Genomic DNA, 24489 nt, shown 5'->3' with positions numbered 1-24489 from the left:
GAAAGCGGTCTTCTTTAGCTACTTCAAGTGTATGATTCCACTCCAAACCCCTAAAATCAACAACTCAAGGAATCCACGTTCACAAACATGACAAGAGATTCAAAATCGGCACCAAATATCTAATTAGGTATTTACGGAATGTGCAAATTAACGAGAAGGTTTATTTTACCAAAGCGCACAGAAGTCAAGATGCAAGTGCAATAACGTAACGGTTAAAAACAACATTGGTTTAGAAAATAATAAATAAGGGGATAGACAACTAAGAAAAATGGTTTGAGAGGAAATAAGAAAACATCCAACCCGCAGCAGAAACCATGAGCCACAATCTTCAATGTTGAACATCAACAAAAGGCACATACGAGCACACACGCACACTATGTACCAGCTAAAATATGCACATGCTCAGTACGGGATCTGGTTCTGGTAATACTGGATCATGTCATAGGTCCGACTCCTGCAGGACAAACAAAGAGGGGACAGATGAGAACAATGTCTCTGGACTCTAAGCATCAAGCAGCTGTGAGCCTTTGTCGCGAACCTGTTGCTGAGGAAGCAGTTCTGGATGACTTTGATGATTTCGGAGGCTGCGTCTTTCTCGCTCATGCCGGGGTTGAACCGCTGCCTGGATGTGGGGTAAAGAGGAGTCTGAGCCACAACACTCACACCGCTTCACAGGCGGAAACGCGTCACTCGGCACACTCACTTCAGCTGTTTGATGGTCTGTCCTCTGAAGCAAGGGAGGCCAGTGTCCAGCATGAGCGTAACCAAGGAGACCACTCCGTCCATGTAGGGCCTGGTTCAGCGGAGAACACACACTTTCAATGTCACATCCTTTGTAGAGCAACAAACATGTGGCCTTCTGTGTGCTCACCTCACGGCCAGGTATCCCCTCACGCACATCTCCATGAACCATTTGAAAGGCGTCGCCTCCATCTTCCCGCCCATGATCATCACCATCTCGTCGGTCAGCTTGATGTCGGGTTCCCAGCGCAGGTTCCCACCAGGAGAGCTTTCAAAAATGAACCCAAAGTCTGGAAGCATAGCAACGCAGGGACCGGCACAAACACAAAGGCTTAGGCTTCCATTTCAGAACCTTGCGGCATGATGCATGAGGATGGGGCACCACTTTAATCACAAATCGAATCAATACGAAACAGTCGGCAAAGTGTGCACAGATCGATGCAAAATAAAACCTTGGTAGACCAAGTTTCAGTTCCAACATTGTCTCAAGGTCCAAACTGGAACTTTCCTTTTGAAGTTGAAAGCGTCCGAGAAGCCTTTAGTACGGTACGTCCTATTCTACACGTTAGCATGGACCTTAGTATATAGGTGTATTTCTATGGGCTGTCGCTGTGATGTGACTACTGAACATGCTGTAGCTGTTATGTGTGTGTACGCACCAATGTGGATGACGTGGCCTTGGCTGTCCAGCATGATGTTGCCGTTGTGTCTGTCTTTTATCTGCAGCACGTAAAGCAGCAAGCTGTAAGCCGCCATGCTGCGGATGAAGTTGTACCGCGCCTGAAAAGATAATCTGTTAAGCCTGTAAAGGGAATAGAATTTGCGAGCACTTGAGAACTCGGGAGAATTGCACAGGTGTGACCCACCTTCTGGAAAGCCAGAGTGGATTCATCTCCGTACTGGTTCCTGAAATAGTCGTACATGCCGAAGTCCGTCTGTCGGCCCAGCTGGTCCCGGGACTTGCAGTCTGGGATGCACTCGATCACTCCGCACTGTAACAGGAAGGAGGACAACGTGGCGTTCGTTAGCGGCAGCTCGCGGCAGGGGACACGGAGGTTTCCTGTGAACTCACTCCAGGGGCCGTGGCCACCACTCTGTAAGGGAACACGTAGAGATCCAGGCCCACCAGCTGGAAGATGTTCTTGAACAGGCTGATGATCTGAAGAGCCAGCATGTCCTGGAAACACAGAGGAAGTCACGACCATGGAACACACCCTGCAATAGATGGGGCTGTAGAAAGTGAGAGGAGAGCAGACCTGTCGGCAGTCATCTCCCACTTTAAAGATGGCCGCCTGCCAGCAGATTCTTTTTGCCTCATCTTCACTCTTTGTCTCATCCACAGAATCTGAGAGGCACTTCAGACCTGAAGGGAAGAAATCTGTGTTTACCCTCAGTCTAAATATGGGAAATACAACGGTGAATTTAGGCCAACAAAAGTACCTTCTTTCTCCAACTCACTGACTCCACACCTCCTAACTTTGAACTTGGCCAGGTAGGGCGCTTTGGCAGCACTAGATAAAGACACAGAGGGACCCACCAAGCCAGGACTCAGTCACGCTTCTTTTTGAAAACTGTTTTGCACATTATGGAAGGTGGTTTTAAAGCCCACCTCTGCATGGGGGTCCCAGACGTGTAGTCTATATCCAAGACTATGGCCTCTGGGTTACTGGGAAGATAACAGCCAGGCTGGACCTTGATCTGGGACATGGCTTCCAGGCAGGCCTTCTTTCTCTCCTCCCCTTTGGGAAACGGCCTGATGAAGACAAACAGAAAAACAACTTCAACACACAAGAGTTTCCACAGCTCTGAGAGCAGCATGCATGGGTATCTCACTGAATGTCCTGAGACCACAAGTGACAGTGGAGCTCTGCTGTTAGTCGCAGAGCAGAGTCACTGGGGAGGAGAAGCCAGGGGATGGTAGAAGTTTGTTCCCCGGACAGTTGCAATTAGCACTGTGTAATGAGGGCTGAGGGGATTTGTCTTCCTCTGGTGAGAGCCAGCGATAATGGGGCCTGTCAGAAAAGCTCCAGACCGGAGCACAATCAAAGGGACGGTACAGCAACCAATAAGTGAGTAAACCAACAACAAAAGGGATTAGGAGATCACATCACAGAAGGTACAAGGCTGGAAAGGAGCAAAACATCTGGGCTCAGGGGAACATCACCAAGGGGCTTCTAGCGAACAAAAGTTTCACTGTAGTACGGCTTCGAGGCCTGTGGCAAAGTCCAGGGTCTCAGATCCATAAAGTGCTTTTCCTTTTCTTTCAATGCCCCACTTACGATTACGAGTGTATTATGCATCATTACAGAGAAATGGAGGAGCTTGTTTAGAGCACGACATTGGTCCAGGAGGTATTCTCATGTGCTTTGGGGGATTTACAATGTAGCTCGAAACTTTCACTCTGGGAGAGGTGTTGCTGGATGGAAGAGGAGAGTTGTTTAACTATAATGCCCTGTATGTATAAAGAGCAATAACCAGCCCATCAGAGAAGCTTTTTGTTCGCCAGACACTACTAAGTGGTGCTACGGCAGGAATGTCAATTACTATTCTGTCTATGCAGCACATGATTGGTTTAAAGTTTAGATTCAGCTGATGATGATAGTGAAACTAAAACACGTGATGGAAAAGATAAGAGATGAGAGAAGGATATGGAGATAAGCAAAGCAGAGAGGAGAAATGGAACTAAATCCAGGTAATGACTTCTGGTCAAGAAAACTGACCATAAGACGACATCTAATTACATGTTCACTGTGATGGAGCCAGATTTTGAATCCCTCAAAATTGAAAATGTGGGATGTCAATCAAGATGTTACGCTGACTGAGGAAAATCGCAGCTGTAATGTAAAGAATACGTAAAGAAGGACAACAAAAAGAGCGTGTTCGTACTTGATAATGGCCGAGACGTTGGTGATCTTGTTGAAGAAGTCGAACTCTCTTTGGTAGAAGCCCTGAGCCGGACCGGACAGAGAGGTGGTGATCTCCTCCACCATCTGCTCCAGCAGCTCCCCTATGTCGGCTGCAGGGAGAGACGAGGTTATGGCTCTCTGACACTCCCATGTTCACGGGTTTTGGGCGTGCACATGTTGAATGAGTGTCTCACGGTCTTTCTGGTTCGCTTCCTCGTCCAGGTATATATTTGTCTTCATGTTCCAGATGAACTGGTGAGCCAGCAGCTGAGATGTCTGAGCGGCCCTCAGGATGTACTCTCTCACATAACCCATCTGCAGCAAGGGAAGGTTGAGAGGATTCAATTCTCACGAGAGGTGAGCGGCCTTTGATTGCATTAGAACACTTATTTGGATCGGATGCTTTACCTTGTCGTAACGAAGCGCTTGGACAATTTGAGGAATGTAAAACAAAATTGCATCCTAGAAAAGGGTGCAGAGAAAGAAAGGATTTACTGGCGAGAAAAATAAATAAAAGGAATACCATAAATGCGACATTCATTGTCATTCATATATAAGTGAAACTTCTAAAAATAATAGTACTTAATAGTTAATAGGGACTTAGCCTATCAAGTCACAGTCTAATCAAATATCATCAATGGCATCTGACGAAAGTAAAGTACCTTTTCCACCGTGGCAAAAAAGTGTGGTTTTATCTTTTAACTTAATTAAACGTGTATAAATAATTTCTTAATAGTATCAACATTTAAATGTTTAATCCATAATAATACATTATACTACTTTACTTAGTGATTACATTTTACATTTTTAATCTGAATCCCAAAAAAAGAAAAAGTGACCAAGATTATCAAATACACGTAGGAGTAAGAAGTGCAACATTCCCCTCAGACATGTATTGGAGTATAAAGTAGCAGAGAATGGAAACAAGTAAACAGTACTTGTACTTTACTTACTTCAGTAAGTAAACAATTGGCATTAAGTATATAATGTGAATCCCAAATGGCTGAACTCAGTACTCCGGTCAAGTATTGGGCTAAACCAGTTCTGATTGGGTTTCTTACTTTCTGCTACTTTGAGAGAATCCTTGTCATTTTTTTGTACAAGTAACAAAAACAATGTCAACAGATATGGCAACGTTTGACTGTGTGTGTGTGTGCATGGACATACAGGGGGAAAGGAGCGCAGTACTTTGACCCCGTACTGGGCCGTGAGCGGGTGAGGAGGGTACATGGAGGAGAAGTAGGACAGTCCGGTGGGGGGATCTGCAGGGGCCCAGCACAGTATGTGACTCAGCTCTGGAGAGTCGGCATCGATGGTGTGCCACGTCACCAGGAACTGATGAAAAAGACACAGAGGGGGAAAAACATAAATTATTCCAGTTTAAGACATGTAGACCAATACTTGGATAGGTTCCACTATAATGCACAACACACACCTCCGGATCCATATTCCTGCATAAAACATGACAGCCATATGATGCAAGGTCACGAACTCCAAACTGAGGGTGTGCTAACTAGCCTCCAGAGGAAAGGGTGTTTATTAGTTACTGAAGTGACTGGAATAAACAAGCAGGAGATGTCAAGGAGGATCTTTCTCTGAACTGATGGAGGCCTTTGGGGAAGAGTGTTCCGTCCTCCCAACCTCTTCCTCAGACAGATGCACGGCTCATTAGGAGTTTAGTCAGCCGCAGCTAAAGCAAGAGGGCTACAGGAGGCTGGAGAACAACATCCCTCAAGTGATACGAGGACTCCATGCCAAAACTTTTTTCTTCTTAACTTTTGTTGAAACTTTATCTTTCAAAGGCTGCACAACTCCGGTCTATTTAGATGAACGCTTATTACGGAATGGCTTGAGAGGCTTGTAATGGATCAATATATTGTGTATGCACATGCAAAAGGCTGAAGGCAACCAATCCTTCTCTTACATATAAAGGTTGTCATGTCGCATCAACAGCACTGTGTAGCTATGGAATATCCGGCACACGTTTGAAGCTGTTTGCTTCGTTCTAACGGAACCTGCTGTGACACAAGTGCAGGTGGACCGCCTCACCTTAACTGCTTCGGGAACATCGCACACAGCAGCCGGGTCCATTCGCACCAGTCGGGTCACCTCAGAAACAATCGCCTCTGTGTTTTTAAATCTGTGAGAACAACAAAGAGCTGAATTGGTACATATACAACTGTTCATATAAGGCCAACATGCTTGGCTGAGTAACTAAGCCATGTTCTGTCTGAACATCAATCCATCACTGACCCGTAGAGCACAGTGATCTGGTGGTTAACACTGTGACCTTACACAAGAAGGTCAAACATTTTTGATTATTCACTAAACAGTCATCATTATGTTTGCTAATGTTTCATTATTAGGTGACTCTAAATTGACCGTAATTGTGTGAATGTGCTGTTCCTCTCTATGTCAGCCCAGTTGACTGGCGACCAATCAGGATTGTACCCCGTCTCTGGCTAAATGCCAGCCGGGCTTGACTCTCGCCGCCCCCCTCTAAAGCAGTGGTGTCAAACTCAATCATCTAGAGGGACACCATTTAAAAATGATACTGCGTTGAGGGTTGGTGGCCATGCGCAGTAGGGTCGTCATATACGTCTCCCATGCGATCCCTCGCTGTGAGCGTGCGCTGGAGCGGAGCAGTGAGAGCGCTCTGATCGAGCGCTATTTTAATAAAGTATCAATACTAAACACATGCAAAATCGTACCGATGCACAGAGCAACTTAGCGGAGAGAGGTTGTCTGCGCTCGGCTCTGACCGCAGCTGCTGAGTGACAGCAGCCATGTCGCTAGCAGCTTTTTCAGTGCTTTCAGGGAATTTACCGGCAGGCCAGTTATGATAGACACATGATGTTTACAGTTGTACTGCTCTAAAGGCCGGCGCATGCTTCTGCGTTGTTGCGTCGACGCACTCGTTTCAATTCATGGTTCTTCGTGTGTTGCAGAGCAATTCACTGCCAGAACAACAGGCGGAGTAACGTGTTTTTGCTGAAGACGACCTAGAGAGTGACGTCTATTTATTTATTTGTTTATGTATTTATTATAGACTTTATTGCCCCGTGCTGCACCTCTCGACCGGCAAACCGGCGTTTGCAGCGATCTCCCTCCATGAATCCAACCCGCTTCTACAACCCGCCAATGACGGCTTGTATAAGCGGTCATATTTACGCATTTCTTTCGACAAAAGTTCTTCAATCTGATCAGATCTCTCGTAAACATTCTTCGTTTTAATAATGGCGGTATCGGGCTATGAAAGCGGAAACGTGAGACTCCGTAAAGGATGTAGTTAGCAGACCAATCGCAGCCTTGTGCGCTGCGGGAGGCTTGCGTCGCTTGCAATGAAAGCTACGCAAGCCTAGAAAAATGGGTTGACACACGCAAGGAGGTATGAAAAGGCACGCAAGGGGGGCTTGCGTCTGCGTCGCTCTGAAAACGCAGAAGCATAAACTAGGCTTAAGGGATAAGCGGTATAGGAGATGACTGACTCTGGGTTGAATATCTAAACCTGGGGATGCAGCACCTGGCAGGCAGCTGCAGGGCGAGGTAAGGCGCTATGCTCCAGGCAAGGTTGATGTTGTCCTTCCACTGTTTTTCCGTCAGACTGATGTATTTGGACCTCCAGTTAGCGATGCTGGTCTCCACCGACTGCTCCGTGGCAATAGCGAGCTCTTGAGCGGACAACGGGTTGTACCATATGGTCAGCCGCTCAATCTCGTTGGCCTAAAGAGAGACATAATCATAACAGTCATTCGCCCGAACTAAGCGTAGACATGTATATAAATAAATTATAACAATAAAGGGGTTAAGAAAATGCAAATACCAGCAAAGCCAGTAAAAGAGTCCGGCGTTTCATGTAGTACTTGTGCAGCTGAGTGCCTCTGTTGCTTTTTTTAGACGGACCTGAAACATTGAGAAAGTGGAGGTATTTAATTCCTATTTCATCTGTGCATGAGAAACAGAAGGTGGTTTAGCTTCAACATAACCCTCTTCTACTGCCCATTCACAGCTTATTAAAGCACATCATCCCATGTGTGTGTGTGTGTGAGCGAGTAAGGGTTTGACCTGATTTCTTGGATATGGTGGACATCCCGGAGGACAGAGGGTAGGTGTTGATCCACCCCTGAGCCGCCTGCTGCCTCTGGCCCATGGCCGCATCCAGACTGTTCCTGCTATCTGTGCCCGCCATGACGGACAGGCTGTTCACTGACATGTCTAGGGGATCTACGCAAGAGAAAATCAAAAACCATTGATGAAGTGTGAATTCCTGGGCTGCATGAAGTTTCTAATTCTGTTATTACTGCCAGATCTAGGCGCAGTTGTATCAGTGTTGTACCCGAGGGGACCAGCTGTCCGGCTGCCAGGTACTTCTTGTCGGACTGCAGACTGGCATAGAACTTGATCATAATACTGATGTCTTCCCTCAGCCGCTTATCAGTCTGAGTGGGAAATTTGGGAGCGACACTACACAAGAAAGATGGACGGTATCACACTAAAATACAAGACGTAAAACACACAAATTTGATTAAGCTTTTTTTTTTACCTGAAGTAGTCAAAAGCGGAAGAATAGATCTTCTCTCTAAGAACATTTCTGATGGTGGCGTTAGTTACAACATCAGCATGCAGCAGAGTCAGACCTAGAGTCAGCAGCCTGAAACGAAGCAAAGTGATCACACAATAGTCAAGTGTTAAAGATCAAGCATTTCTCTCCTCTAAGCTGATAATAACAGCGTTTGATAATGAACTAATCTGCGGTCGTAACAATGACTTGTGGTACCTGAATCTTGGTCCGATGGCAGCAACATGTCGGTTCAGGGTGCTTCTGGGCCCTCCGACACTCAGGGACAAAGATCTCTGCATAATGGCGGTGAAAATCTCCACCTGGTCAGCGCTGCTGTACTTGGCTATCTCAAACCTCTGCACCAGAAACTGGAGGTCGAAAAAAAAAAAGAAATAGAGAGGAGATGTGGTTCCAACCCGCATAACCAGCTTAACGTAGTTTACACGTGGCGTTACTGACCTCTATCCAGAGGAAGTGGGGGACAACGTCGGGTGCGCATGGGGCCGGTCGACTCTCCTCTGACACAGCCAGAGGGCCGGTCTCCACCTTAGCCTCAGAGAACAAGCCCATCTTCAGCTCCACTGTCATCTGCCAGGCTCCTGCCATCTCACGCATGAACTAGGCAGATGGACAAAAAGAGAAGATCTATTCGATAACATCTCTAAAACCAAAAGCCACAATCGTTTAACACACGCACACACACACACTTGGGATTGATTCACATACTGGCACTTCCGCGCCGTTGTGTCCGGCCAGGAGCCACTCCCAGCAGGCGATAGCCGTTTCCATGCCGTGTTCGGTAAACATCTTCAGAGGAGACCAGCACAGATGGTGCAGGAGCTGAGGGTTGCAGTCTGAAGGGACACAATAATGACACTTAATAGAACTGAAATGTAACAAAACTATAACTGGCACTATTGCTTAATGAGGCAGAGCTGCTCACTTTTGGTGGTTATAAGCAGAGCGGCCATCTTGAACATGGTCTGGGTGAAGGCCTCTGGGTCTTTTCGGTCCAGAGCGCTAGTCATCTGAAGGATCATCAGCTTGGTGAGATCTGACTGGCACTGTGTGGCCTTCGAGAACTGGATCATCCCAGCGACCTAGACGGCACAGAAGCAGGTGTGAATCCTACCAAGTGCAGAAAGTCCAGGAAAGTCCCGTACTCATTCATATTTACAACGTTTCTAGACTTCACCTCTCCTGTGTAGCGGTTGCGCAGGTTGAGCGACGCCATGAAGTTGGAGTAGTCCTTCTTCACGCATGCTGGTCTCTCCGTCAGCTGGGTGGCCTGATGAAAATACACGGTTTAGGGGGCACTCAGGGGGCCACATGGACCGAGGCTCAGTAGGTCCGTACGTAGCATTGCCTGAAAGACGTCTGTGTGTCTACAGTCAGTTATGCCTGAGCCCTGTCTCTCTGTGCTTAGAGTTCAGACCAACCTGAGGGAAAGCAGCCTAGGGTTGGCCACATGGTGTGGGGGAGGGAGGGAGACAGGGACAGCAACAGCATAACCCAGTTAGCCAAATGGGCAACCAGCCAACCAACCCACCCGTCCATTGCAGGTAAGTAACCAGCAAATCCACAAACCAGCCAAGCAACCAGGCGGGCAACATATGAAGCAAATGGAGACACAGATATAGCAGAATTCCAAGCCCAAGAGCACAAAAGGCAATGCATAGCAGGCAAAACAATATCACACGGGCTAATAGGCATGCATACATGGACATACAATGCTGTAAATAAATAAACTACTAGAATCAGTGTAAACATGACCCTTCTGCTCTGTGTTACCACCTGACAAAACTACTAGATGGCACGGTTAAAAAGCAATATTTGACAAACATTAATGAGCTTCAAATTAAGGCTGAATCTTCTTTTAAAGTTACCAGTAGGTTCTGCTCATTTTCTGCGTCCTTCTACTACCCTCAAGAAGTGGCATTTCTCACTTCTTGAGTGTTCTGCAGTCTTTAAATATGCCTAAATGTTACAGGTAGCTCGGAATGAGACCATTTACTTTTTACCTTCCTCTGGTATGGTGAAAGGGTTGGTAAGTAGATGTGCATGGATACCCGCAAGTATGTCTTGTGTGTGTGTGTGTGTGTCTGTGTGTGTGTGTGTGTGCGGGGGGGGGGACTCACGCCGAGCGTAGTACTCTGTCTGTTGTACCCGGCGAAGTGCAGTATGCTCTCTGTGGCCATGGCCAGGCCAGTGTGCTGGGACAGTCCTGGCACCCAGTTCTGGTGCTTGTTCAAGTATTCCTGTACAGGAAACAACATGCAGGAATGGAAAACAAAGAGAGAGAAAAGTGGCAGAAAAGAGACAGAATTGTTAACCTTGAAAAAACAACTTTGCCTATTCAAAAAATTCAGGATAAAGTAAAAGTTTTTGTATCTCAGGGTACTGTGCCTTTTGTTTTGTGATCTTAGTTACCATGAAATAATGAAAGTAATTACAATTACTAGAACTTCTTGATAACTTATTTGTTTTGTTGACCCTCTCTTAAACTCGACAACTCAGTTAATCTTTCTGAAATCAAAAAAAGAGCAGTCGACCCTCTGCGGAAGGATGAAGCTGAAGGAACCGACCTGTAAGTGGGACTTTGTGACTGAAGGGGCCCATTTCATGGCCTCTTTCAGGATCTCACCACAGCGAGCGGCGAAGTCCTTCACTATGCTCTAGAAAGCGAGAAAGAGACCAGGACAAGATTATAAGGAAAAAGAACATGCAGACAAATAGCTTCAATGCTATCTAACTCAGATACACAGATATATTGCTATGCAATAACATTTCTCAAAGATTTATACTTGTGCAAATATGGGGTATATTAAATAGTTAGTTTGTGTAATTTATGTAAAATCATCACATCCAATTAAATCACAAAGATGTGGTAATGTAAACCATTTAAATCTCACACTACCGCCACTACGGTCTTTAAAACCAATACTGTGCTGCACTCTAGTGGCCCTACGTGTCTACAACACTCTAAACACACCTCTCGGCCCTCGTATGTGTCAGGGACGGTGATGCTGTACGGGGTGTCTGGAATGTCGTAATATGGCTGATCCTTGTGGATGTCCTGAGGAAAGAGAGAAGACATTTGTTGCAACTGAAGCTGTTGTATTTATGTTCTTACACCTTGTTTTAAATGAGGGACGTGGGCTCAAAGCTGCAGCAGTGTGGAATAGTCCACACATACTTACCGCACTTAGAGACAGGGAGAGAGTCTGCAGGATGTCCAGCATAGTCTTCAAGACGCGGCCACTCCAAAGCAGATGGGGGAATCTGGTGGAGGTAAAAAAGATGAGGAATGGGATTCAAACTGTATTTGACATGGTGGGGAAGGAGGCGCACTCACGTCTCAGCCAAACCAGAAAGGTACTTGTCCGCCACTCTGCGGATCCTCTTGTGGATGTGGTTGAAGTTGATCAACAAGAATTGGGCATGACGCTCTAACTCCTCCTCATGCTCTTTGGTCTTTGGCTGGAAAGCCAAGAGAGAAATGTGCTTCCATTGTTACTCAGTGATACTGGAGAGTTCTATATACCGTCAACTGGCCCTCCAAGGTAAGCGTTTGAAAGTGTGAAAAGAAGAATTACTCCCTACCTTCTCAGCCATCATCTGCAGGAAGACGTCAAACACCTTGTCGCCGACACAAATGATGCACTGCATCATGCCTTCATCAATGAAAAAAACGTTTTAAAGTGAATTGGAGAGAATGCCTTACAAGGCATGTAGGATAGGATAACGGGTATAATGCCCTCACCAGATTTGTCTTTCTGGATGGCTTTGTCTTCCAAATATCGAAAAATGACCTGGAATCTGTCAGGATCATTGGACCGCAGCATCCTGAAAAGATGCAGCAGGATGGAGGTTTTAGACACTTTTATATACTGATCGCTCTCTAAAATGTAGCATTATAAACTGGCTGAAATTTCCCGACTTCTAATAATCTTCGTGGCATAAAGGTGTTATGGACATTTTTATTACGGAACAAAGCGACACCGATGAAGATGTTGCTACGAGCACAAGCAAACAATATCTGATAATCTTATGAGATCGTATGACTTGTTGAAGTGCCCTTATTGTAAGTCGCTTTGGATAAAAGCTAAATTACATGTAATGTAATGACTTTATGGACAACATATATTCTTGACAGTGACAATGTGCACTGGATCCATTGGTGTAGAGATGCTGACCTCATGTACTCTAATCTGTAAACGGAGAGCAGGTAGGTGGACATGGCGAAGTCCAGCTTGTTGATGAGGGCGGACCCTTCAGGCGGGGGGTCCAGGAGATTGCTGACCGTCGACCGGAGCTCGCTTAGCTCAGCCTGGTGGACAAGGATGAAGTGATCAGTCGCTGCCGTTCTAAAGTGCTTTTTAAACAACTTTAAGAGGAGAGAAGCAGCCTACTGGCGTGACTGTGTCGTTTTTCAGGGCGGAGTTGTACTGCAGTTCGGAGCGCAGAGGTTCTCCGCTGGGAAAGGTGAGGAGAGGAGACGTGGTGGCAATCTCACACACGCCTTCATACCACTCCTCTGGCCAAAGCCCTGAAAGCACAGAATCAATAAATCATCTGATGCACGTTTCCCTAGAAAACAAATAGTCACGCATACCTGAATATTTGTTTTCTAGGGAAACGTGTAGCATGGTGACATCAACTGCTCACCTGATCCTTCCACAGCGAAACCCATGACCACAGAGTACAACCAGAAGTCCCTGAACAGCTTCTGGAGGCGCGGCTTGGCCTCCTTGATCGGCGGAAGCCGTCTGGTCAACTGTAAATTAGAGGATTAGAACACTGAACCCAGAGCGTCTCATGTTGCTTTGGTCCAACCATTTCACTTGGTAAAGTGAGAACTGCATAAAAATAAAAGTGCATGTTGTCATTCAAGTCCAAAATATCTCCTGCCAGTGTAAAAGCTCTTGTTGAACGAAATCTTCTGAGAGATGAGCTGAATGGTGAAGAGTTAACGGTTTGAGTCAGTCCCAGCTCTTCGGGGTCTGTTTGATCTGCTCTATTTGTTCAGTAGGAGCCGACATCAAAGTTCACTTTTGTGTTCAATTCTTTGTGCTCTTCGTCCTACAAACAGAAGCAACACAGTCCACAGCCAAGGTAAGACACTTTACAGAGCTGGGCTGCTGTTACCTAATACCTTTTCTATTTTTTTTCACTGTGATTATAGTCCTACAGAATTAGTGAAACGCAACGGCATTGAATCTTCTAAATGTTGATCAGATTATTAATTGGGCCGAGCTGAATGTCCGTCCCTTATGTCTTCAGCATGTGGGTCCTCGGCGCCGTCTCCGTGGCCTGTCTGCTGGTTGCTCCATCCTTGGCCGAGATAAAAGACCTCGGGTCTCACTTTGCTGACCCTGAACCCCGAGGCTTTGAGGTGGGGGGGGGCGCGGACATGGAGGCCGTCCCCTTGGAATTCCACAAGGAAAACACTGTCACCAATGACCTGCTTTTTGATGGGTTCGAGGACGACGATTATATTGATTTTGACAAGATCTTGGCTGCGGGCAGCGACGACTACACGTGAGTAGGGTTGTTATTGGATCAAAGATGTAATGCTGAGAAAAAATGTGGAGGTGTAAAGAAAGCAGGAATATTTATTTGAAAAAAAAATAAAAAGACTTGCATGTGGAAGGCCGACTGCTTCATTCACATGCTGACAAAACAGGCATAAAATACAAAAACTACTTTTAAGCAATTCTACTTTTGAGTTGATGATGAGGTGATGACGGGTTTCAGGGAAGGGGATGAGATCGATGAGATCGCCACACCGGCCCCAGATATCGACATCTTTGCCGAACCCTCCGACCCAAAGATCCGCCGCGGCAGACTACTGCGTCTGTTCCACGGTCGCTCTCGCCTCCAACGCCTCAACATTGTCAACGCCCACTTCGGGTTCAACCTCTATCGGAGCATCCGCAACGACGTCAACCAGAGCGACAACATCCTGCTGGCGCCTGCCGGGATCTCTGTCGCCATGGGGATGATGTCTTTGGGGGCGGGTTCTGGAACCCGGGATCAGATCTACGGAGCGCTGGGATTCGCCGACTTTGTCAACGCAAGCCATCACTATGACAACACCACGGTGCACAAGCTCTTCAGGAAGCTGACGCACAGGCTCTTCAGAAGGAACTTCGGCTACACGCTGCGCTCCGTGAACGACGTCTATGTGAAGAGGGAGGTTGCAGTGAAAGATGCCTTCCGCGCCGAGACCAAGGCCTTTTATTTTGCAGAGCCGCAGTCGGTGGACTTCGGGGACCCGGCCTTTCTAGACAAGGCCAACAGCCGCATCCTAAAGCTGACCAAAGGGCTGATCAAGGAGCCACTCAAGAGTGTGGACCCAAATATGGTGCTGATGCTGCTCAACTACCTGTACTTCAAAGGTGAGAGCGAGGTTAGAGCGCAGTGTCCCCGGGCCGCTTTCAAGAGGTGCGCATGCTACACTACTTTGAGGGAATAAAATTGACAACACACTTAACGTATGTCCCTTACATGTTCATCCAAACAGGTGCATGGGAACAGAAGTTCCCCAAGGAAATGACTCACTATCGCAACTTCAGAGTGAACGAAAAGACAAACGTGCGTGTGCCAATGATGACCAACAAGGGGAACTATCTGGCGGCTGCAGACCACGAGCTACAGTGTGACATCCTACAGGTGGGTGGGCGCTCACTGACCTCCGGAGGTCCCTGAAGACAGACGGCACACAGGTCATTAAAGCATATGTTCTTGTTTGCAGCTCCCTTACACAGGAGAGATCAGCATGCTCATCGCGCTGCCGAGTAAGATCAACGGCATGAGGACCTTGGAGCAGGAGATCTCTCCCACTGTTGTCAAAAAGTGGCTCAAAAACATGACAAACAGGTCAGGATCTAGTGAACAGCAGAGCAGAACATGTGAACTATTATTGTGCAGTACTTTTTTTTTAAAGTTAATGGCGTGGGTGAAAATGCTGAAAAGGCTATTTGCGTGCCTCCCTTTAGGACTCGAGAGGTGGCGATACCCCGGTTCAAACTGGAGCAGAACTATGACTTGATCGCAAACTTGAAGGAGATGGGCCTCACGGACTTGTTCCAGGAGAGTGGTGATTTCTCTGCAATGACCTCCGATAAGGTCCACATGAGCTGGGTGAGTAAAGGTCGTATCAGTCCTGAGAAAAACATCTAGAAATCATATACTATCAACGACAACAGACTGTTCCAACTAATGGAAGCCCTCCCATCTCCTTCCCCAGCTCAAGCACCAGGGGACCATCACCGTGAACGAGGAGGGGACGGAGGCTGCTGCTCTGACCCAGGTGGGCTTCATGCCCCTCTCCTCTCAGATACGCTTCACGGCGGACCGCCCCTTCCTCTTCCTGATCTACGAGCACCGCACAGACTGCCTTGTGTTCATGGGCCGGGTGGTCAATCCTTCACAGAACTAATATGTTCTCTACGAATTCCATATTGATTCCATACATCCAGCTAAAACATAACTGATTAAAATACCCAGGGTGTTGTTTTGTTAATAATAAACTACAAAATGTTCATGGAACATATAAGCAATGAGTCATTATAAGTATGTATATGTATGTATCTTGAAGAAAGAGTCTTTACATTACATAACATTTAGCTGACACGCATTTTTAACCCATGGTTTTTACATTTTGTCCGGGGAGCAGTTAGGGGTTGGGTGTCTTGCTCAGGGACACTTCGACATGGAGCAGCCGGGGTTCCAACCGTCAACCTTGCGGTTCCCAGCACACCCTCTCTAGTCCATGTGCCACCGTCACCCTTCTTTCTTCATATTTCTCATAGTGTTGTGAGTCTGCTAGAATACCTCAACAAATCTTTATTATTATTATCAATGTATCTAGGTTTCAAGTCATACGGTAGGTCCCTCTATATAATGTATATTCGTAAAGGAGTCAGGCTGTAGTAAAAAGCACATTTTCTCTACAAGCACTCTGGTACGTTGCCCGCTAACCGCCGCCAAAGTCGACTCAAAATGAGGATTAGGTTTCCTGTGGTGCCTTGAGTATAGCTAACCACCATTTAACATTCAGCAGTGAACTGGCGACACAGATGTTGGCTCTGCAGCTAAAGAGTAAATATTTGTCAACAGAGTTAAACGCTAACTAACCTCTTCATTCATCTGGAGCACTCAAACGCTGCAGATCGCCGTATTTCAACACCGACTCTTGTCAACCTGAATGTTCATAGTCTTACGACATCACACACTCACCACTGCAATCACTGGAATGAGGACTCCGAGGTTCCCGGCGCTACTTGATGCCTGCGGGAGACAGCCATCATCAGTTAACCAACTTCTGCTGCGGTTAAGCATCCTTCAGGGTTTCTGTGCGCTTGTACCTTCAGGGCGGGGCCTTTGTCCGAGGCCCTCTCACTGGCTCGCTTTCCTTCCAGGCCGAGCTGCACAAACAACTCTAAAAGGTTCACCATCAGCTCATCCACCAGCTGCTCCCCCTGGAGGTTGGCTGCAATGTTGGCCAGAGCATTTATCACTGCCAAAGAGCAGTGCCTTTGGGTAGGGGGGGGGGGGGGGGGGGGGGGGGGGGGGGGGCAGGGGGTCATAGATGAACGGACCAGTTAAACAAGACTTGAACAAGATGTTTTTTTCAAAGATATTTCTTTCTCTGTTTTCATGTTTTTTCTCCAGTCAGGCCCCCTTTAAGAACATAGGAACAGACCTCTCCCCCTTTGTGTCCCACGCCCTCCCTCCCTGTTTTCTGCGCTAGTCAGCTTGTACCCTGAGCCGCTGTGGGGGCGCGCGGTTTGAACATAGCACATGTCATGTCCTCATGTTGGTTTCTCTTTTGCCTATTTGGATAGATGGTGAATCCGCTTCAGCCCCCCCTGTTTGGGAACCACTGTGCTGCCTATGCTGACCTGTAGCCGTGGTCTCTGTAGTCCTTGGTAGACGAGTAGACCAGTGAGCTGGCCTTCACACTGATCTGCTGGAACAGGTTCCAGCCCTCCTGGTAGATGTATTGCTGCAGGACAAACAGACCAGACATGAAATGCTCTGTTAGCTGATCTTCTGCTCTGGGGAAACTAATTTGTCACAAAAAACCCACTCATACACACATTGGACATAAGCCCAAAATGCCATACGAGACTGTCGCTGGAACCAAAGACCAAAGGCTGAACGAGTACATCAACGCTGTGTGACGAATGGCCTTCAAAGTCAGCAATCGTTTTTTACTTGGCCACGGTTCTCTTTTCCACAGTGACCTCAAATGAGTGCGGGATAAGGCCAATCACTGAGCCAGGCTCTCGGATCATCTTATTGATCTTGATTTTACCATCCGCAGGATGAAAGGATAGGCTTCCTCAAAAAGACGGAGCTTTGTACATTATTAAATACAGCATACACTTTTGTATTTTACAGCAGCTCCGTCTATATTCAGCGCTATGAAGTGAGAATAAAAAGGGAAATAAGAGCCTGTGGTGCTGCGCTTTTTGTTCAGACAGTCGGTAAGTAATCTGTATCTGCTAATCTGTATCTGTAATGTCAGCTTCTTTGCCCGTCCTAATTATAGTCCAGAACACCCCATTACACACAAAGGAGGTGTCAACTAGCACCCTGGAACCCATTCTTGATGCTCAACGTAATGAGCAAGCAAACAGCAGCAAGCAGGTTTCCGGAAGCTAATCACAGTGTGTCAGCCCCACCGGGTTAAGAAATAGCTTCTGCTGTCCCTGTATCAAATGTGTACATATTTGAATGATCTCTTACGGATTCTGTTCTGCCCTAATTACCTGTTTCAACCAGAATTGCGTCAAATAATGGAGGCAAGAAGCTCCAACAGGTGTGTTGCCATGTGCATCTTTGAACTCACGTTTCCCGTGATGACCATGCAGCCAAGCTGGTCGATGATGAGCACATCCAGCTGGGATGGAGGCTGGCAGAACTTCTGCTGAAGGATTTGGAGGATGTGCTCCATAACTTTAGGAGTGTCTCTCAGGGCCACTGCAATATGGCCCAGGGCTCGGATGGTGTGGTCTGGGATCAAATAGGCATCCCTGGCAGAGAGGCAACTTTTATGTTTAGCTGTTTGTCTCATGGATTTGAAAATATAAATGATGAAAGGGCACAATGAAGCACCCTCCCAACCAGAAATGTTGCTCACTTGTCGCTCTCCTGGGAAATGTACAGCCGATTAGACAGACTTGCCAGAAAGGCCGCCACTATCTCGTTGTCCATGGTGAGACCAGCTTTGAGACATCTGAGGAAGAGGAAATGCACAGAGATGAAGTGTCTGGACTTTAAACCTTCCAATCACAGCTGGGGGCCATGCTTGAGTCTGACCTGCATATGTTGTCGATGGAAATATCCCGGAGCTGCTCGTACATGGACGGCTGATCCTTCCTGTTCGACAGCAGGTTGAAGGTGGGCTGAGAGTGCTCATTGGTCACGTTTATCCTTATTTCTCCTGTGCCTTCAAAAACGAAAATCATACAGATAGAAGGACAAATCTAAAGGGCATGTTATCTTTTAGAACACAAATTAGCAGCTACTCTATAAAGGAAGCAGTGGACCGACACATTTGCCTGAATTGTATTTCTAATCGTCTGTATTTGTCCAGATCAATAGTGGATGGGAGTCAAATGGGACGACTGTTATTGACTATGTTTCAGAGTGTATCACTAGCTCCTATTGTCCACTTTCAGCTCGGATCATTTGTGCCGCAGCTAAGAAGTAAAAGGGTTCCAGCTACATGTAGCATGGACACGTTACTAGTGAATATTACATTCCAACTCCTGTCCTGTCAATTAAGAGGTAAAGGCATTTCTCAAATACAGTAGGAAATAAGAAATAAATGAATATCAATACCTGTGGTGTACTGGCTGTGATACTTATAGAGTTTTATGAGGACAGGGGAAGGAACCACAAGGAAGTCCTTGAGAGAGGTGGCGGCAGAGTGAGCGACGACTGGAAACCTCTCACACAGACGACCAAGGCCCTGACACCCAGAGGGAGGCCGGCACAGAAGATTATTACCAATTCATGACATGAAACCCGGGTCTGGGTCAGCTCCGGTACCGGGCCATTACCGGGATACTCGCTGACTTTTAATAAGGTCATTTTTCTACCCTGTTATGTGGTGCTTGGTTTAACATTGCACGTATCTTAGCGCTGTGTCTGCCGAACAGCGTCGTACCTGGAGGCAACAGATGAGCAGAGGCATGTGAGCAATGATGACTTTACTGGAGGTTTTAGACTGCAGCTTCTCTGACAGTTTGGTGCACAAATTCTCGGCTCCTGAAACAAAACAAAAGAAGCAATCAACACCTTTGGCGTGTGATTACGACATCAGAACTCAGTGTTGCGCATTGATCGATTACCTTGCTCGTCTTTGACAGCCCACACCATGAGGTCCACGCAGGCGGCGTTGGCTTGGCAACGGAGCTTGAGGGGGCTCTGCTCCACCGGCAACCCTCCGGTGTCATGAAGCACCCGCTGGAGCTCTGACTGGCTGCTGCTGAACTGCTCCAGCACAAAGTCATGCACTTGCCGTACGAAGGCTGGCTGCAAGGCTGAGACACATGGAGTAGTTGTCAAAGTAATGAGTACAACAAGCTGTAACTTAAGTAACCACTGTGATTCCTGACATGTGAAGAGAGGGTTACCATAGCCTATAAAAGACTCTCTGATGTGGGGAGAGCGGACCACTGTGTCAAGTTGCTTCTGTAGCTTCTAACTACAGAGTTTTGGATCAGTGAGCTCAGATGAAGAAGCCTAGTTTCTAGACCACTATACAGCAAAAATGCATCAGAAATGAGCCTTTCCGGATGCTTTACCTTTCATATAGTACAGAGTGTCCCGCAGCATTTTGAACATGCACACATAAAGCGTGTCGCTGAAGGATTTGTAGTAGAAGTTGATTCCAGGATTAGACTGAAGAACAAACAGAAGAGACAATGACAGAATATTAATCAAGAGATAATGGAATGCAATCACAACATTTAGTGCAGACAGCGGTTGCATAGTTACCTCTCCAACCTCCATCATGATGGCATCCAGAGCTTTCAAAAACGTCTCAGACACAAACTTCTTCACCTGCAAATAGACGACACCCACAAGCACCGGTAAAGACCCAACATCCTCTTAAAGGGGGGTGACACAGGCTTCATGGTAAGTGTGTGCCGGGCCACTGTACCATGCTCAGGAGCTGTCGAAGCAGATCCACAGGTACCTCCACCTCGTCTTCAGCCTCCATAAAGAGAGGAGACACTGAGAAACTGGAGCTGACTGCTGAGAAATAGTGGTCGGGGTCCAGTGTGCTGCTGTCCGGGAGGTAGGCCCCTGAAGTAAAAGGGGAACGCTGAATGCATGGTGTGTGGTACCAAGCAAAGCACAAGGTTCACCCCAATTAAATCCCCTTCACTGTACGCACAACATGGATTATTAGAGCACACCAGAGATATCTGCAGTGGGATCACCAATATGAAAGTAGGTAATGTACTAGTCCAAGTTTAGACACACTTTCTCATCGACTTGAATGACAAAAAGGGTCCAAACTTTTGACAGATACAGTAGTTGTTACGTAAAACAATGTGATGGGTCAGGGTTGGCATAAATGTAGTACAAGCAAATTGCGTTTCTTTGGTTTTACCTTCAAAGAAATGTTGTCCAGCAGCTGTGGGAGAGCAGGGCGAGTGGCCCCCTGAATCTGAACACACCTACAAGACAAAACAATTACAGAGTTTTCCACAGTGACCTCAAATGAGTGCGGGATAAGGCCAATCACTCAGCCAGGCTCTCGGATCATCTTATTGATCTTGATTTTACCATCCGCGGGATGAAAGGATAAGCTTCCTCAAAAAGATGGAGCTCTGTACATTATTAAATACAGCATACACTTTTGTATTTTACAGCAGCTCCGTCTATATTCAGCGCTGTGAAGTGAGAATAAAAAGGGAAATAAGAGCCTGTGGTGCTGCGCTTTTTGTTCAGTACGTTCGTACGTTTTACGCACTTACTCAACCACTGCCTGAACACACAAGTCATCTGAGAGTACACTTCTCTCGCTGATCGACATCGGTGTGAAACTGCCATGATTGGGATATGAATTATTGAGTCATGAGAAATATGTTTTGTGACCTCTGACCACCAAAGTATTACTACATTACAGGTTATTTAGCTGACGCTTTTATCCAAAGAGACTTACATTGGATTTTTTTTTAACCCATGGCTTTTATATTTTAGCCCAGGGAGCAATTAGGGGTTAGGTGTCTTGCTCAGGGACACTTCGACATGGAACATGGAGAAGCCGGGGCTGGAACCGCCAACCGTGCGGTTCCCGGCGCATCCTCTCTACTCCATGCGCCATTGACCCGATTATCTGTTGAACTTGTCTGTGCCAGGTCCAAAAAAACTACAGGTGTAACCCTCCAAGCTATAATTGTTGTGGTCTGTGGTCTGTGACCTTGACCTTTGACTACCAGAATTTAAATCAGGTCATTCTAGAGTCCAGGTGGACATCTTTTGGTCTGACGGACGAACCGAAAAAAATAAACAATGCCAGTGGGGAGGCCTAATAAGCATGTGAGGATATCCTAACTCTGCAGTCACACTAAAAACACAAACACATATGCACACACACAACGCACACCTGTGCAGAGGGATCCAGGGCGGTCCTCCTGCGCAGACTGTCGCTCTGGCACACTGTGAGCAGCGACGACGGCATGATGGAGCGAAAGTCGTTGAAGGACCTGCGTCGCACCCCCTCGGTTTCCTCCGGGACGCAGCGGGCCCGGGGAGAGTCTTTGGGGAACAGCTTGGACAGCAGGGCTTCGTCTGTGTAACTGTACCGGCCAAATGCCCGAGTCATGCCGAGCAGGCTGGGGACGACGTACCTGCACAAGTAGACTGGAGGCAAGAGAGCAGCCGTGAGGATGTTTGGGTGGACTGCTGCTACAGCAAGTGTTTTTTGCCATTTTGTGTGAGAGTATGTGTGTGTGTGTGTGTGTGTGTGTGTGTACTGCACCTTTATCATGATCGTCAGGTGTTTGGCACATGTCCTGCAGTGACTGCATGACCTCCATTATAGTGTTCATGATCTGCAGTGAAAACGGTATCTTAGCACTGCAATACACTGCATTCTGATCAAGGAACTGTGTATTATTTTAATACTTTCAAAGCTGACCTCTTGTCGGGAGTCTGGGTCCCTCTGAGCCACATCCGACAAAAGAGTCACCAGAGAGTAGCTGAAGTTTTCCGCAACCGGGAGAAATTCTGAGAAGCAGAAAAGGGCAAAGAAGCAAGTGGCATTTTATGGATACAAAAAATCATCTTATATACATATTACAAATTAATATGATCGTTACAATGAGTAAATGGAGGCCATTGCAAAACAAAAAGGCCCCACTGTAAGAGTATTGTTCTCACCCTTTCCTTTATTGCCCGACCTTTCTTCAATCCACTGGACCCGTGGCAGCCCTCTAAATAGGCTCAGCAAGTAGGGAACAAGTGTGTCTTTGTGCTGCCAGAGTGAAGCAAAACATTACACACCACAAGCAACTGCACTGGCGCAGAGCGGCACTACTGTTTACTTCACTGGCGGTGTACATCCAACTACAAGATACCATGCCTATATAATCAGATGGCAGGGCAGCTTTCCTCGCCGTGTCTTAGTGTGATGGCCAGCTGAGTGCCTAATTGCCCGTTTAATCAGATCATGCAAATAAAATGACCATGTAGACATATGTGCAGTTCTGCTGAGAGGCTAGTCGCAAAAGCGTACTGAAAGTATTTATGATACTATAATATAATATGATAATATATATTATCTGATAAAAACAAAAAATATAAATGATGTAACCTGTGCTATGTTTAAAACTGAAACCATATTGTCCATTACCTACAAGCACAGTCCAAACAGTGAATGTTTGAACGGACAATGGAACGCCCACTGACTACCACCCACCTGTAGGCCGGATTCCACCAGAAACACAGCCAGCGCAACCACAGCATCTCTGCGCCTTACGTCCAGAGTGAACACGCCCCTGACTTCCACTGGACACATGCATTGCAGCTTTTGGACCTGAGAGAGAACAAAGAAAATGAACTAGTCAAGGGGATCAGACACATTGGATTTTTTTGCACCTAGTGTGGTGTTAAAATACCTCTGCAAGACTGATTGCATGTTTTAATACAGTTTAACAGAAATATCTAGCAGATCTGCCCTATTGCTGTTGCATAAGGCATATGGAAAACATGTTTCTGATTTAATTTGAAGATATCTGTTCTACATTATCTTATCTATTTCTGGGGATCAATAATATATTTATAATGCTGTCAAGGTATGAACCATTTTTTGTTATGTTGCGGCCGACTATTACTGGCATAAACATAGCAAGGATTTATGAATTATGATATTATTAATCGTGACGTTCCCATAAAAACACATCTAAAACTGGCGTCAACTTATATTAAACGCAAATGCTCCATAGAACGAAATGTCTCGTTAACAGTGCATTGATGATTAACTTGTTATGTTGACATATATTTTGGTATCAAACATAATTCCAACTTGTGTTTACACTAATCTCCCTTTATTGCCCCAATAACCGGGATGAACGTTGGACTTGCGCGCGCTCGTGACAGTTTGCCATGAAAACACGGCGCACCGAGAGCCTTCCACTATCAACCTGTTTGACTGCAGTGCTGAGCCGCGCAAGCCGCCAAGCCACTTTATTCACCATTGCTTTGCTTCCTCCATTGCGCTGGGAAAATAACAACAGGAAGGGAGTTTTATTTACGGATATATGCGGCTGTCAAATGTCACATCATAACGCTAGATCAAAAGCAGCCACCGACTGTGCGCGGAAGTGGAGCGACACCCTGTTGTTTTATCGCGAGCTACTTCGCTTTAAAAAAACTAATTTATCGTAAGCTCACTCCGTTTTCTCCTCACCTTTTCGACCGGCGCTGGACGGTGGGCAGCTAAAGAGCGGGCCAGCGATAGTACTGTGTTGAAGTAAAAGCCTCTCGTACCGCCTCCCGATGCAGACATATTTGCCCACACATCAAACTGCAGAAACGCTGCGAAACCTCGATAGTGAAAACACACGGACAACTGGCGCAGCCGCAGTACGGCAACTCAGCAGGGACAACCACAACGTGTAGGGCTTTTTTGGTGACATTGCATTGCACATACAGTCCATGGGGTTTGATTAAAACATAGTATTTTATTTAAAGGTAAAAGGTAAAAAAAATTCTAGTGTCATTTTAATTATTTTTTTGGCTGCAATT

General features: G+C 46.5%; 2 protein-coding genes across 3 annotated transcripts; one reads left to right on the top strand and one right to left on the bottom strand.

Annotated features, from left to right (window-relative positions):
• Positions 1–142: 142 nt before the first annotated feature.
• pi4kab (phosphatidylinositol 4-kinase, catalytic, alpha b) lies at positions 143–24328 on the bottom strand. Its single transcript, XM_040195067.2, has 54 exons — positions 24152–24328; positions 23162–23278; positions 22624–22717; positions 22382–22470; positions 22223–22295; positions 21848–22104; positions 20849–20915; positions 20393–20538; positions 20227–20292; positions 20034–20130; positions 19578–19769; positions 19394–19494; positions 19066–19195; positions 18541–18670; positions 18362–18457; positions 18071–18254; positions 17118–17221; positions 16581–16749; positions 16453–16503; positions 12877–12985; positions 12621–12757; positions 12405–12538; positions 11972–12054; positions 11812–11882; positions 11564–11688; positions 11409–11490; positions 11201–11284; positions 10794–10883; positions 10347–10466; positions 9404–9496; positions 9152–9308; positions 8935–9062; positions 8668–8826; positions 8425–8576; positions 8191–8298; positions 7984–8111; positions 7713–7871; positions 7471–7550; positions 7171–7370; positions 5697–5787; positions 4815–4982; positions 4056–4109; positions 3842–3962; positions 3628–3757; positions 2351–2494; positions 2182–2252; positions 1998–2104; positions 1814–1918; positions 1608–1733; positions 1401–1521; positions 872–1031; positions 704–793; positions 539–622; positions 143–454 (listed from the first exon to the last, which is right to left on the bottom strand). The coding sequence occupies exons 1-54, from the start codon at positions 24248–24250 to the stop codon at positions 403–405; spliced, it is 6285 nt and encodes a 2094-aa protein (XP_040051001.2). The 5' UTR covers positions 24251–24328; the 3' UTR covers positions 143–402.
• Positions 12984–15769, top strand: serpind1 (serpin peptidase inhibitor, clade D (heparin cofactor), member 1). 2 transcript variants are annotated; one of them, XM_040195068.2, is made up of 7 exons: positions 12984–13323; positions 13492–13749; positions 13966–14609; positions 14735–14883; positions 14966–15090; positions 15210–15354; positions 15461–15769. In XM_040195068.2, the coding sequence occupies exons 2-7, from the start codon at positions 13493–13495 to the stop codon at positions 15650–15652; spliced, it is 1512 nt and encodes a 503-aa protein (XP_040051002.2). In that variant the 5' UTR covers positions 12984–13323; position 13492; the 3' UTR covers positions 15653–15769. The 2 variants fall into 2 exon arrangements, with proteins under 2 accessions (XP_040051002.2, XP_040051003.2); XM_040195069.2 differs by lacking the exon at positions 12984–13323 and having other exon boundaries at positions 13469–13749.
• Positions 24329–24489: the final 161 nt, after the last annotated feature.

This window comes from Gasterosteus aculeatus, chromosome 13 (genome assembly GCF_964276395.1).
Source record: "Gasterosteus aculeatus chromosome 13, fGasAcu3.hap1.1, whole genome shotgun sequence".
NCBI lineage: Eukaryota > Metazoa > Chordata > Actinopteri > Perciformes > Gasterosteidae > Gasterosteus > Gasterosteus aculeatus.
Note: the sequence above shows the minus strand (reverse complement) of the source record. Positions and strands in the feature narration are given on the sequence as shown.

Coding starts and splice junctions, on each gene's coding strand:
- serpind1 (XM_040195069.2), top strand. CDS start 13,469: ATGTCCGTCCCTTATGTCTTCAGCATGTGGGTCCTCGGCGCCGTCTCC. Junction 13,750..13,965: donor GCGGGCAGCGACGACTACAC/GTGAGTAGGGTT, acceptor GACGGGTTTCAG/GGAAGGGGATGAGATCGATG. Junction 14,884..14,965: donor TACAGTGTGACATCCTACAG/GTGGGTGGGCGC, acceptor TCTTGTTTGCAG/CTCCCTTACACAGGAGAGAT.
- pi4kab (XM_040195067.2), bottom strand. CDS start 24,250: ATGTCTGCATCGGGAGGCGGTACGAGAGGCTTTTACTTCAACACAGTA. Junction 10,884..11,200: donor ACACATACGAGGGCCGAGAG/GTGTGTTTAGAG, acceptor CTCGCTTTCTAG/AGCATAGTGAAGGACTTCGC. Junction 1,919..1,997: donor TGGGAGATGACTGCCGACAG/GTCTGCTCTCCT, acceptor CTGTGTTTCCAG/GACATGCTGGCTCTTCAGAT.